The following is a 15,427-nucleotide window of genomic DNA, read 5'->3' on the forward strand; positions in this document are numbered from 1 at the left end:
ATTAACTTTTATTCACTTTTACCTACCCCGACGCTCGTAAAGAGACGTGAACTTATTACAAGTTCGGTTGATCGTTACGAAAAAGAAATGGCTAAAGTTCGGTGCTTTAAAGGGAAAAAAAAAAAAAAGAAAAAAAAAACGAGAGAGCGAGAAAGTTTGTTTAAAAGATACCGAGATTGAAAATGAAAAAACGATGCCGACAAGTTTTTATTCTCTCACTCGCGGCACACGGGGTTTCTTCCCCTCTTCTTCTCTCCCTTTTCACATTCCTGATCTTTCGGAAAAATAATATTCATCTTTTAAACCTGTCTTAAATTTATAACCGGACAACCCCCCAGCTTGGTCTCGTACTGTGAATAGGATTTATTCACCCTTTAAAAAAAAAAAAAAAAAAGAGAAACATCCCGCGTATCCTAAAACTTCGTTTATTTGGTGGCTCGTTTAATTTACTCGCGTAATTAATTAACGCGATGCATTTTCATTACGAAGAAAATCATCGGGGTAATTTAATTAATGAAAACAAATCGGAATAGAAGAGAGACTAATTTTCTACGTGATATTATATACAAATGTACGTTACTTTCGTTCGTTTATAATTTTTTACATTCACCTAATCGAAGATGAACTCGTTTATTTGTGTGTATTATTTCATGCGTACACTTATACACGCGTGTACGTATTTTAATTCTTAAAATGGTATAAAGGGTTGCAGACTTTTAGGCGCGAAACAAATGGCCTTTGTACAAACAGTTGCATACTTTTAGGCGCGGAAAAAAAAATGGCCGCTGTACAAACAGTTGCATACTTTTAGGCGCGAAACAAATGAACACTGTACAAACAATTGCATACTCTTAGGCGCGAAAAATTTGTCTCTTCGCGACGTTTTAATAAGAAAATCGTTGCGAAGATACGAACGTACCCTTTTCCCACGTAATACTGGCAATCGGGAAACCAGCAACTGGACATTTGATGATCGTGGTCTCACCAGCTACGGCTGCGTAGTTTCCCATAGGACGTACGTGCGGCAAACCGTAAATGTTGAGACGGGCAGAATGATGAGCCTTGGCCACTCGATTTACAGCAGAACACCTATATTGTCCGCCATCTTCAACGTGTACCGCGCTTATGTTAACGTGCGATATCACGTCTCCGTGCACTGTCACGTATTGTCCTATCATGAACCTGAAATCAACAAATTCAAACAATAAGACAATAGAATTTTTCAATAAACTTGGAAACGATTATCTAATTAATAATTATTTATCGATAAATAAAAACTAATTCGATTTCGACTCTATAATTCATTCGAAATAAATTCAATTAATTAGATATCCAATTAATAAAATTCTAATTTTTTTTAATTAAAAAGTAATAATTATAACAAATGATTTCTTTCGTCTTTGACGTGGATTATTTTTGTTTTCTTGTTTTGTTTTGTTTTGTTTTGTTTTTTTATACGACAGACATAAAGCGTATTATTAAATTAATAAAAAAGAGAATGGAATGTTAGCGTGAAATTATAACAATAATGTCGATCAAAGAGAGACCATTCCCTGGCAAATAACAGGACAGGTTTAAAAAGTTTCGTCGATGGCGGTCGATTGGTAATTTTCCTCTCAATTGGTTCAGAGAATCGAAGCCCGCAGGGCCGTATCCGTTTTCACGGAATCTACATCCTGAAGGGAAGGAAGCTAGGCAGCAGCGGGTTTTGATTTTCCGCTGATCGTAATACCCCGGGGCGCTTAATGACCGCGAATAATTGTGTGTATATAACGCGCGTTCGCGGCGTCGATACAATTTTTCTTTTATTTTTTTTTTCTTCTTTTTTTCTCTTTTTTCTTTTTTCTTTTTTTTTTCAGCCTATTTTGAAAAACCTCGTTTTATACGTCGACGCTGAGGAATTCATTATATCCTTGTTAACGTTGTTCGATCGATTATATTCAAAAATTGATCTTCCATTTCTTCTCTCCACTTCTTAATTCTTTTCTTTTTAAAAGAAAAAGAAGTAGTGTAATACCTGTCGTTTTGTGGTAAAGGAAAGCCATCCAAAGTCCAGGAAAAGTGCGGCGTCGGATTTCCCGTTGCGATGCATTTCAAGGAGACAGAGGGACCCGGTTGAATGGTCTGCTCGATGAATTTGTAGAGAAGTTGCGGGGCCGCGTCTAAACGAAACAAAAATATCAATTATTATTATTATTCATCGATTAAAATGAAAGCATTCGAATTGTTTCATCGAAATTTGAATTGATAAATACACCGATGTTGTATTTATTATAGATTGTACCGTTAGATTATAGTTAACGTTTACATTATAGGTTGTGGATAAATGCAAAGAGAACCGGTTACCTGGACCCAAGTGGCTAAAAGTAGGAGTATGGTTGATAGGGTATGGAAATGGGTTCTGGATTGCCGCAAGGCGGAGTATTATGCACGCAACATTTACATGACAAGCCCCTGTACGCGGCCAGAACTATCGATCTGCGGTTTGACGCCTGAACCGGAGTGCCGCCTAGTGAATTAACCCCAAATTATAGAGCCGACAATAACCCAAGAGCAAGAGCAAGAGCAAGAGAGATAGAGATAGAAATAGAAGGGTCCCTGTTTGCTTACGGCGTAAATCAAAATGTTCTATTGCTAGCCGTGCCATGCCACACCCCTATGGACCAACAACACCCCCTGCCATTATAATAAACCACGTTTATCGATCGTACTTATCGATCAACTCAACCTTTTTCTTTTTTTTTTCACCCCTCAAAATAGTTAAACCTTCTCTTCTAACTCGTAAGAGTTGTCTTGGATATAGAGGCTTTTAGATATATTTCATTTTTTACTTAAACAAGATAAACTCTATACGAGGAACCGTGATAGTCAAGTATTTTACTGGACGAGTGTATGATTTATGCGATTTTGTTTGTAGTTAGTAGTAATAGTAATAGTAGAAAGAAAGAGAAAGAGAGAGAGAGAGAGGATCGTTTTATCCGATATCAGTGATTTCTCTTCGGCTTTATATATGTGTATATAGATATATAAGTGTTATATGCGTGTGTGGACGTATACCATGGATGGATAACAAGGTCGATGCACCGTCCGTTTAGCCTGTATTTCGATTTACGATTCGATGATTTTAGCGGGCTTCGCGAAGCGTTATTTACCGTGCGATTCGATGCACCCATCCCAACTAACCCATTCCACCACCCATTTCCAGCGTGGGAAAAAGGGCGTAACACGTGATGTAAATAAAATGGGAAGCGTGCCAGAAGCCAAAAGCATGCTTCGCAGCTACTTACGCGCCGTTTGATTTATTTAACGTTTAATGAAAGAGATAACGACATTTCAAAATGAACAGGAAAAGGAGAAGGAAAAATTGGTGGTAGAGTGAATAAGGGGGTGGTAAAGAGGGTGGGAGGGTGGGGAAGGGATAAAAAGAGAACTAGGTACGATTTTACGTTTGAACGATTAAATACCAAATTGTTGGAGTTTAATATTGAACAATTTTTATTCATATATATATATATATATAATATATATAAAGTAATATAAACGATGGAAATATGAACGTGATACGGAAGTGTACGATGAAATAATAATAATTATTATTATTATTATTACGTATATGCGTGACTAAATTTCGTAATGGTATTCGCGGTATTTGATTTTATTCGAAATGAAATATGTAGGTTATATTTTACATATAGTTTTTTTTTGTGATATTTTTCTTTCTCCTGCTTCCCCCTGTGTATATGCCATTTTGTAATAAATTGCTGACGAACGTATTGCATATAGCAAGGAGTTAGAAAAATCGTGTGATAGATCCCCATTCGACTTTATATCTTTCGTTTCTTTCTTTCTTTCTTTCTATCCTTTTCTTGTCCAAGCTTAGAGGATTACTATCGAGTCAATTATTTCAAGTCTTACAAAGCAAAAGTGTTCTCTTGAAACGGGACGGGAGAATGTCTTTGGGAGAAGGAGGGGAGGGACACTTTCGAAAGTTAAAGGATCAAAATCTTTTCTTTTACGGAATAAAGCTGCTTGGAAGATGCTTGTTTGGTGTTTGTTCGATAAAAATTGCCAACGAACGAATGAAGGAAAACGAATGGAAGTATAACGAAAATAGTATAAGAAAAGAAAAATAATAAAAAAAAAAAAAGAAAGAAACTTAGAATAATCGATAGAAAAGTATCATAAGTGTAAACGTTTTTCCATCGTTTAGAACGCATCCCTTTAATCAAAAGTAGAAGTAAAATTAGAAGAAGAAGAAGAAGAAGTAGAAGAAAGTGAAGAAAAAAATAAGGGAACTTTTCTCAAAAGCATTCGAGTAACCGGTCCACGTGAAAAGCAAGGAAATGAAAGAAAGAAACCGAAAGAAAAAAATAAAGAAAAAAATAAAGAAAGAAATAAAGAAGATAGAAAAGTGTGAACGTCGTAAGAAATGTGGCTCGATATCTCAAGCATTTTCACTCGTTCTCATTCCACCCATACCCACCCCCTACTTCCGTACACACATACACACACACATATACACAGACCAACTTATACATAAAATATATAGCTAGGTGAAAAACCATCTTGAACACACGGAAGACAATTGTCCGTGTTCCGTAAAGTTTTTTACTTTTCAAACGGTCGAGCTAGCGAAGTCAGCCAGCTAACCACCCACCCACCCACTCAGTCAACCAACCAACCAACCAACCAATCAGCTAGCAAGCAACCAGACGACGACGACGACGACGACTACGTTTAAGATAATGGATTACATCACGTTAAGAGTACTGACTACAGCTATAAAGGAATATCTCCCTTCCCTTCTCGTTCCCCTTCCCCTTCCCCTTTTCTTTTTATTCCTTTCCTTCTTTCTCAAATTTTCACGTCAACTCTCTTTTTTACAATCCCTCTCTATATCCTTGCTTTAATTTATTTAGTTTCATTGTGAATCTTCGTACGCGTATTATATGCGTTATCTTGGTTCGTACATTTTATCAAGGACTTTTCTTATTATTTTTTTTCCATACGATACATTCCTATACATTTTTAACACATATACGTGTATACGTACATTGATTTTATTAATACTTCTGTCTTATTAAACCAACAAAAACAAACGTGTATACGTAAGTGTATACGTAAGTGTATACATGCATTGATTTTGTCAAGATTTTTTTACAATGCATTCGTACACACATACGAATAGATAGAGATGTACGTACATGATTTTATTAAAACTTCTGTCTTATTCACTTACACAAACAAATACATACAAATATGTATGTGTAAGTGTATACGTGTATATGTAAGTGTATACGTGCATTGATTTTGTCAAGATTTCTTCATAATAAATTCGTACACACATACGAATAGGTAGATGTACGTACACTGATTTTATTAAAACTTCTGTCTTATTTCACTTACACAAACAAATGTGTAAGTGTATACGTACATTGATTTTGTCAAGATTTCTTTACAATAAATTCGTACACACATACGAATAGGTAGATGTACGTACATTGATTTTATTAATACTTCTGTCTTATTAAACCAACACAAACAAACGTGTATACGTAAGTGTATACGTGCATTGATTTTGTCAAGATTTTTTTACAATGCATTCGTATACACATACGAATAGGTAGATGTACGTACACTGATTTTATTAATACTTCTGTCTTATTAAACCAACACAAACAAACGTGTATACGTAAGTGTATACGTAAATGTATACGTGCATTGATTTGTCAAGATTTTTTACAATGCATTCGTACACACATACGAATAGGTAGATATACGTACACTGATTTTATTAAAACTTCTGTCTTATTTCACTTACACAAACAAATACAAATATGTATGTGTAAGTGTATACGTGCATTGATTTTGTCAAGATTTCTTTACAATAAATTCGTACACACATAAGAATAGGTAGATGTACGTACACTGATTTTATTAAAACTTCTGTCTTATTTCACTTACACAAACAAATACGTGTATATGTGTATGTGTACTCTCTCTCTCTCTCTCTTTCTCTTTCTTTTTCTCCATCTTTCTTTTTATCCTCCTATCTGTTTTCTTACAGGCTGACTAAGACAAATGGAATGTATTTATTTAACAGCACACGCAGCACCGAGAGAAACCCAGTGGATTCCTCGTTTCTCCATTATGCATCTCCCTCGTTAACCGTCCTTTTTTTGTTTCTTACCTTCAGGAAAGCTTTCCTTCTTCTTCTTCTTCTTCTTCTTCCTCATCCTACTCCTCATTCTCTCTCTTCCTTTTCCTTCTCATCCACCCACTCCTATCACGTTTTATTTTATTTTATTTTATTTTATTTCTTTTATTTTCTTTTCTTTCTCATTTTTCTTCTCGTACGCCAGTCTCGTCGCCAGTATCAACATTCTTCTTCCTCTTCCTCTTCTTTTCTTCTTCCTTTTTTTTTTTTGCCATCGTAGTTGTCTGGCTCCCAAGTCTTATAACGCGAGAATAAGGAAAAACTCAACACAACAACTACGACTACAACGACGAAGACGACGATTGGAATCGAGAAGAACGTTTTCGTGAAAGCAATAAAAGAATTTGGTTCCGTCTATTAAACGAGGATTTTATCCCTTCCCTTTTTTATACCAACCCCTTATCAGATATTGTACATCCATGTGTTTGTTGTGTGTTTATATGTGTGTGTGTGCATGCGTGTGTATTTATTCGCGTACTTGCACGCGCGTTTATGTGTTGCGTTTTGAGATCTTTAGCAATGGAAGGAAAAAAATGTTGGTGTGAGGGGGTCGAAGAAACCACGACTGGGGAAAAGTACGGGGGACGTAGGGGAGGAGAGGGATGGTTTCCTCCACGGACAACGAACGAGAGAAACAGAGAGAGAGAGAGAGAGAGAGAGGGTGAAAGAAAGAAAGAAAGAAAAGGGTGCAAAGAAAAAAAAAACGTATGGTTGAGGGAAAGACTGCGTCGTTATTCGAGCACGTACCTTTAATGAGGTGGCCTGGGCTTAGAATTCAAAGGACAACAATTTAATACTGAATCTCCCGGACAAAACCACGAAATAACGAAGCGTTGTTGCGTTACGCTTACTCCGGCAATGTTCGATCGGTTTTCCTTCGATTTTTTTTAAATTGCATTATTCGTCGTGCTGCAATCTCTCGATGAAAATAACCTTCGTCGAAATCTCGAGAAGTGAGTTCAGAAAAAAATCGGACCGACCCCCTTGAGTTTCGAACAAAATTTGGCAGTGTAAGAATTAATTCATTAATTGTCAAATTACTTTTCTTTCGAAGATATTCATGTTTTTTTTGAAACATGTTCCGAATAGGGATTTGTCGTAGGTTGCATGAAAAAAAAAAGAAAAAAAAGAAATAAAAAATTAATAAGAAAGGACAACGATTTATAAATGTTAAGTATAGTTTATTTATAAAAATGTACGTCTTCGAAATATATAATGACTCGTGAACAAAAACGATCGAGGTAATATTAAATAACTTTATTTTCAATCTTCAATTTTTTTATAACATGCATATTTCAAAATAAGTCGTAATAAACAAATTTCAGTTGCTTATGAAGTCCCAATGAAAGGGACGAAACGTTCAACGAGATCGAAATAACGTTCGAAAAGATCTTTCAACCCGTCCAATTTTTCTTACAACACTTAGTTTAATTATTTTATTTTCTGAACACGATAAAAACTAATAATAATAATAAATAATAAATAATAATAAATAATTCGTAATAAATAAATAATAATTAAACTAATAAGAAACTATTTCTTTTATTATATGCATTATCTTATACATACAAAAACAGCTATTTCTTATACTATTTTTCCATACAGTCCCCATATAACCGAATGGGTATAGTTCAAATTCCAAATCCCTAAATGGGGATCGTGGCAGCGTTAACGTTTCAATTTTAATCAAAGATAATGATTTGATGTATAGATTCTGAACAAAATATGTACAAGAAAAAACAAGAAAAGCAAAGAAACAGAAACAGAAACGATTAAAACAAGGGGAAACATTTTTTATCTCGAATACTCGAGTCCAGAAGTAAAAAGATTTATTTCTTTTTCGTCTTCCATCAAAAGACGATAAAAATAAAGATAAAGATGACGATGAAGACGATGAAGGAGTAGAATGAGTATAAGGAGAAGAAGAAGAGGAGGAACAGAGAGGGGGCAGGGAGCAGGGGGGTTGGGGAAAAGAAGAAGTAGATAGAGAAAGGTGGGGGGGGAAAGGTAAGACAAAAGTTTCGTAATAGAGTCTTCCGTTGTTGGTTAACGAGTGAACCCAAGCGATAGCCTCGATTTACCCTTATTATTTCTACAAGAACTTTCATAAAAGTTGGCAAAGTTGCGCGCCGGGTTACGAGCACCCGCTTATGCACGCTAATCCGTCTTACTCGGTGGTTTAGGTTGCTGGGCTCGGCCCCCTCCACCCAGGAAATTCTCTTTCCTCCTTCCCAACACCACACCACCTTCTTTTCGTCCCCCTCCCCCCCCACCCCGCCTCATTCGCAACCACCTTCTTTCCATGCACCCCCCTCCTTCACCCCCACAGATTCCTTCGCATTTCACTCATCCTTCACAACCGCCCCCTTTCATTCGCAACAACCACTTCCTTTCCCCCCCCTTCTTCTATTTTTCATCCCCTTTTCCGTGGTCGGGTGAATTTTCTTTTTCTTTTTTCTTTTTTTTTCGTTACTTTCCCCAAACGTTTTATGTCTTTAAATGGGTTTACCTTAAAGCTCCTCCAAAAATAATATCCGTGCACGCGGTCTTCTCTCTCCTCTCCTCCCGAACCCCACCCGACCCCGACCCCCCAAACGTTTTTCACTGTCTCGCGATATCTCACCTAAACGGATAATCGGCCGTTTTCCTCTTTCCGAGTAAAAGTAAGATATCCTCGCGTATAAATCAACACGGTGTTTTCTCTTTACTTAAAATTTTCCTACTACATCCAACCCTCCCCCTAGCTATCCCCCCACATCCCCATAACTTCCATACAAACCCCTTCTTCTTTCACTTTTTCTCGAATGAAACCATTACTCGAGACTCGTTTCAAACGAATTTCATTTTGATTACGCGTATCGAACAAGAATTAATAAGTTAAACATATTAGAATTGAAAAATATTTAGATATTAATATTTGTACGAATATATACGAGATAAAAGTAAAGATTAAAAAGCGGACGGATAAATAATTAACGTGGAATTTATATTGGTTAAATTTCCTATCGTATTATATATTTAAATGATATCAAATTAATTTTGATCGAATATTTTTGAATTATAAAAAGGAAAAAAGAAGAAGAAAAGAAAAAGCAACGATGTCTAAATTTATGAATATTTTTTCTTACTTATGCCTATGATGTATCGAAGTAAAATATAAAATTGAAATTATCGAATTAAAAAACAACATACTCAGTTGCATTTCAATTCGAGATAAATCAATTTGTAATAAATATAAGAAGTAAAATAAAAAGAAAAATGAAAATAAAATCAAAAGACAATTGAAATCTAAATAAAAAAGAAATGAATATTTTGTATCATAGTAAAATATAAAATTCAAATTATCGAATTAAAACAAAAACATATTTAGTTGTATTTCAATTTGAAATAAATTAATTTTATATTGTAAATATATTAATATTATATTATAATTATATTAATAAATTATTTATAAATTATTAATTATATTAATAAATATTATATAATATAAATATTATATTAATATTATTATATTATATTTATATTAATTTATTATATTATATAAATTATAATATTTATTATATAAATATTATATTTAATATTATTATATTAGTAAATATTATATATTAATAATTATATTAATTATATTAATTATATATTATATATTATATATTAATTATATTAATAAATATAAAAATTAAAAATAAAAAGAGAAAAAAATCAAAAGACAATTGAAATTTAAATAGAAAAGAAATGAATATTTTGTATCGGAATAAAATATAAAATTGAAATTATCGAATTAAAACAAAAACAGACTTAGTTGTATTTCAATTTGAAATAAATTAATTTTATATTATAAATATATTAATATTATATTAAAATTATATTATATAAATTATAATATTTATATATAAATATTATATTTAATTGATTATATTAATAAATATATATATTAAATTATATTAATTATATTAATATAAATTATTATAGATTAATTATATTAATAAATATAAAAATTAAAAATAAAAAGAGAAAAAAATCAAAAGATCATTGAAATCTAAATAAAAAAGAAATAAATATATTTGACATGACTTACCACCTAAACGTAATTCGGCAGTGGCCTGTACCATTTCATAATCATTTTTAGCGAAGCATTGATACATTCCTTTGTCGTCCCTAACGATCGAGGATATGTGTAAAATCGAGCCACCATTTTCGGTGATTTTCGTTCTACCGGATGAGCCTTCCCTCACAGGAAGTCCGTCCTTTGCCCAAGAAATTACCGGAACTGGTCTACCGGTTACGGAACACTGAAATTCCGCATCCTTTCCGAGATCAACGGTGACCTGTAACAGATAACAAACTAGGGGTTTAAAGGTTGAAATATTTCAATTTACCGTTTGAAAATTATACGAGAGTAAAAATAAAAAGGAAAAGAGGAACAAAATCAAACCAAAAATTCTTTAAAAAACCTCTTATAATTTTATTTAAACAAAAAAAAAAAATAAATAAAAAAAAGAAACAAAATCAAACCAAAATTCTTTAAAAAACCTCTTATAATTTCTTTCAAACAAAAAAAAAATAAATAAAGAAAAAAAGGAACAAAATCAAACCAAAAATTCTTTAAAAAGCCTCTTATAATTTATTTCGAACAAAAACAAAATAAATAAAAAAAAAGGAACAAACTCAAACCAAAAATTCTTTAAAAAGCCGCTTATAATTTATTTCGAACAAAAACAAAATAAATAAAAAAAAAGAACAAAATCAAACCAAAAATTCTTTAAAAAGCCTCTTATAATTTATTTCGAACAAAAACAAAATAAATAAAAAAAAGGAACAAAATCAAACCAAAAATTCTTTAAAAAACCTCTATAATTCTTTCAAACAAAAACAAAATAAATAAAGAAAAAAGGAACAACGTAAAACAAAAATTCTTTAAAAAACCTCTTATAATTTTATTTAAACAAAAAAAGAAATAAATAAAAAAAAAAGGAACAAAATCAACAAAAAAATTCTATCCCCCATATAATTCCCCTTACACATGGATCCGTTTGTCCATTTTGTTTAATAATAAATAAAATAGTTAGAACGATAAATCGATACCATTTGTTCGCGATTTTGTAGAAAAATAAATAACAACAATCTTGTTCTCTTTTTTCGAGTTTAATTTTCAATTTAAAAACGATCAAACGAGGAATGTGATAAAGACAATAGGAATGAAGAAAGAGTTGGAAAAAGTTTTTTTTTTTTTACAGGAAACACGTTAATATCTTGAAACAACGATAACAATGATAAAATACCAGTGTGGAGTCGATAGGAGGGAGGAGGAGGAGGATGCTGCAAGCACAAACAGTAAAAGGATATAAGAGTAACGAGATAAAAAGACTATTGAAAATTATTCGAGATAGAAAGAGATGGAATGAGAGAAGAAGAAGAAGAAAAAAAAAAAAAGGGTAAATAAACGAACTAAAGGAAATAAAGGAAAAGAACAAAAAAAAGAAAAAAAAGGGTAAATAAACGAACTAAAGGAAATAAAGGAAATAAAAATAAAGAAAAAAAAAGAAAAAAAGAAAAAAAAAAGGGAAGGAAGAATAATGAAATAAAAAAGAGTATGCCAACTGTTTGACTATAGTCGACGTTTGACCACTGGCCTGGAAGGGCCACTCGTAGTACAACATTTTTAGATATAATCCCACGTAAAGCAGGAATGTCTCACAAAGCGTAAAGAATTAATCCTTTTATTTTTCCTCTTTTCTCCTTTCGAGAGAGAGAAAGAGAGAGAGAGAGAGAGTGTATAGAATACCAGCAAAAAGTTTGATATAGTTCGTTGATTTCCGATCAAAATCAAATATACAGTCGAATAAGTTTTCAAGCCAGCATTGGTTGTTCGTACGAGCGTAAATTGAGGTCTCTTAAATCGAGGGCAAAGGAGGAGGAGGAGGAGGAGAGGATGGTTTTTATTAATCTTAAGTTTGACAAAAAAAGGGGGAAATAAAATTGTGTTTCGTTCGAAATGATTAAAACTTATGTTTAATTAAATTTAAAACGCGTAAAAACGGTATAAAAATGTGCTCGTAGACGGCTTATTTTTTCGCGCTAATATTCTTACATATTTTTTTTTTATTGAATAATATTGCATGATTGGTAAATAAGTGATCGTAGATTTGAAATATAAGAAAGAAAAATTCGACATTTTTCATTTAAAAATATAATTATTTATTCGATCAAGTATCGTTCATTTTCATCGATGACCTTTTGCCATAGTTTTTGACCATAGTTTTTTAGGCAGTTTCGCAATTCCACGTTCATCAAATTTGTGATCTTTGCTAATTAAAAAAAAAAGACTGAAATAAATGTGATTTGTCTATCGACGAAATCTGCGATCACTTACAATTACAAGTTGCCCAATCGAAACTTAAAACAGACAAAAATTCATAATTAAACTTTAAATTATTCTCGACAAGTTATAAAAAAAACTGGTGTGTGTACTTATGTACGCACGTAAGAAGTTATACTTCTTTGCCGTACCAAAACGAACATAACCTCAATAACCTCAAAAATAACTTCAAAAAAATACTTCAAAGAAAAAAAATAACTTAAAAAAAATAATATTATTATTATATATATATAAGAAAGAAAAAAAAAGAAAAGAAAATATCAAAATAAAGATATCAGTCCACACTAAATATAAGAGAGATATATTGGATTACTTCACGCGTCAACTGTCATGGCGCTGTGATAGCACTAATTCCCGCTCGATCATTTACGTCAAGCAGCGCTGAGTACGATTAGTAATTGGATGGGTGACCCGCTTGAAAAAAAAAGGAGGGAAGAAGAAAAGAAGACAACTTCATGCCGTATACTTGAAATCGCTTTGCCGCGCGTCGTAAATACTGACAAACTTCATGGTGTCGATCGGAAAAAAATCACTCCCCATTAGATTTTCCCCAACGCGCCAAAATAAGTATAACTTCAATAAATATTTGTAATTATTGTTAAATAAATAGATGGATAGAATTTCTCTAGTTGGATGGAATAATACATTGAATGGACGATGATGACGATGATCGAAAAGTTTTCAAGTATTTCCTCTCTGGATAAGTGGAGAATTGTTTCGAACGAGAAATGGAGAGAGCGAGAGAGGAAGAGAGAGAGAGAGAGAGAGAGAGAGAGAGAGAACTATTTTCATCTACAATTATGTACAAGTATCCTCTCGAATCGTAATACGACTAACCACGTAAACCAAACGTTTCTACATATGCTAAAACACATGTATGTATATGTATATATATATAAGCGATCAGGTGCAACAAGATTGAACGTATCCCCCCACTTACCCCTTATCTGCTATCCTAATGCTTCTCTGTATGCAACCGAGGAGACAAACGATTCTCCTTAATAATGCACAAAACCGATTTACGGATCAAAGGACTGCTATACGGTAAAAGAGGATCAGATTAATCTGTCCTGATCGATATATCGAAATACCATTGGTACGATCAAAGCCTACAATCATGTTAAATGTTCATCTTTTCTTTTTATTTCTATCTTTTTTCTAACTGAAATTTTATTAACTATTTTCTATCTGCCATTCTTCTCTCTCATTCTCATTCTCATTCTCATTCTCTTTATTTTTTTGTGAACTGTGGTTTAATAATTTATCAAATAATTTCAATGATTAATTATAAATGTTTAATGATGTGCTAATAATAATGTTAAAATATGTTCGTTTGATCTATTGAAATAATTTTTGAATTATGAATGAATGAATGTATGAATTTTTTACTTCTTCTCTGGTTTGTCATAAAAAAAACAAGGGTACTATTTATACGTCAATTTATTTCGGAAAATATTTTCTATTCTCACCATTGGTACGATCAAAGCCTACAACCATGTTAAATGTTCATCTTTTCTTTTTATTTCTATCTTTTTTTCTAACTGAAATTTTATTAACTATTTTCTATCTCTCATTCTTCTCTCTCATTCTTCTCTCTCATTCTCATTTTCTTTATTTTTTGTGAACTGTGGTTTAATAATTTATCAAATAATTTCAATGATTAATTATAAATGTTTAATGATGTGCTAATAATAATGTTAAAATATGTTCGTTTGATCTATTGAAATAATTTTTGAATTATGAATGAATGAATGTATGAATTTTTTACTTCTTCTCTGGTTTGTCATAAAAAAAACAAGGGTACTATTTATACGTCAATTTATTTCGGAAAATATTTTCTATTCTCACCATTGGTACGATCAAAGCCTACAACCATGTTAAATGTTCATCTTTTCTTTTTATTTCTATCTTTTTCCTAACTGAAATTCTATTAACTATTTCCTATCTCTCATTCTCATTCTCATTCTCATTCTCATTCTCATTTTCTTTATTTTTTTGTGAACTGTGGTTTAATAATTTATCAAATAATTTCAATGATTAATTATAAATGTTTAATGATGTGCTAATAATAATGTTATAATATGTTCGTTTGACCTATTGAAATAATTTTTGTATGAATTTTTTACTTCTTCTCTGGTTTGTCATAAAAGAAACAAGGGCAATATTTATACGTCAATTTATTTCGGAAAATATTTTTCTACTCTCACCATTGGTATTTTTATCTTTTTTCTAACTGAAATTCTATTAACTATTTCCTATCTCATTCTCATTCTCATTCTCATTTTCATTCTCATTTTCATTCTTATTCTCTTTATTTTTCTGTGAACTGTGGTTTAATAATTTATCAAATAATTTCAATGATTAATTATAAATGTTTGATGATGTGCTAATAATAATGTTATAATATGTTCGTTTGACCTATTGAAATAATTTTTGTATGAATTTTTTACTTCTTCTCTGGTTTGTCATAAAAGAAACAAGGGCAATATTTATACGTCAATTTATTTCGGAAAATATTTTCCGTTCTCTTAAAAACTTCTCGACGAAGTTCTACCAAAAAAAAGAAAACAAAAAAAAACAATAAAAAACAAAGAAAGGTATTAAACTTCGAAAAGTAAACAGATTAAACTACTATTGATAGAAAGAAAAAAAAAGAACTAAAAAATAAAAAATAAAAAACGAGAGAACGAACGAACGGATGGATGGACCGGGAAGGTCGGGGATTTAAATTCAAATATTTCGAATCAATTTGCATCGGGCACACGATTAATCGGGCTACTTTGAGTACTTTTACCTAACGTCGAAAAGGAAAGAAGAATAAAAAAGGAAAAAAG

General features: G+C 32.0%; 1 protein-coding gene across 1 annotated transcript in view; it reads right to left on the bottom strand.

Annotated features, from left to right (window-relative positions):
• The window catches only part of LOC122515908 (Down syndrome cell adhesion molecule-like protein Dscam2), a 33,823-nt gene extending 21,949 nt beyond the window's left edge, over window positions 1-11,874 (bottom strand). Inside the window, exons 1-4 of the mRNA XM_043633404.1 lie at window positions 11,812-11,874; window positions 10,293-10,542; window positions 2,018-2,162; window positions 920-1,182 (exon numbers count right to left, since the gene is read on the bottom strand). Coding sequence (XP_043489339.1) covers window positions 920-1,182; window positions 2,018-2,162; window positions 10,293-10,542; window positions 11,812-11,874 — 721 coding nt within the window. The remainder of the gene's footprint in view (window positions 1-919; window positions 1,183-2,017; window positions 2,163-10,292; window positions 10,543-11,811) is intronic.
• Between the last annotated feature and the right edge of the window lie 3,553 nt (window positions 11,875-15,427).

Source organism: Polistes fuscatus, unplaced genomic scaffold (genome assembly GCF_010416935.1).
Source record: "Polistes fuscatus isolate 324 unplaced genomic scaffold, CU_Pfus_HIC Scaffold19, whole genome shotgun sequence".
NCBI lineage: Eukaryota > Metazoa > Arthropoda > Insecta > Hymenoptera > Vespidae > Polistes > Polistes fuscatus.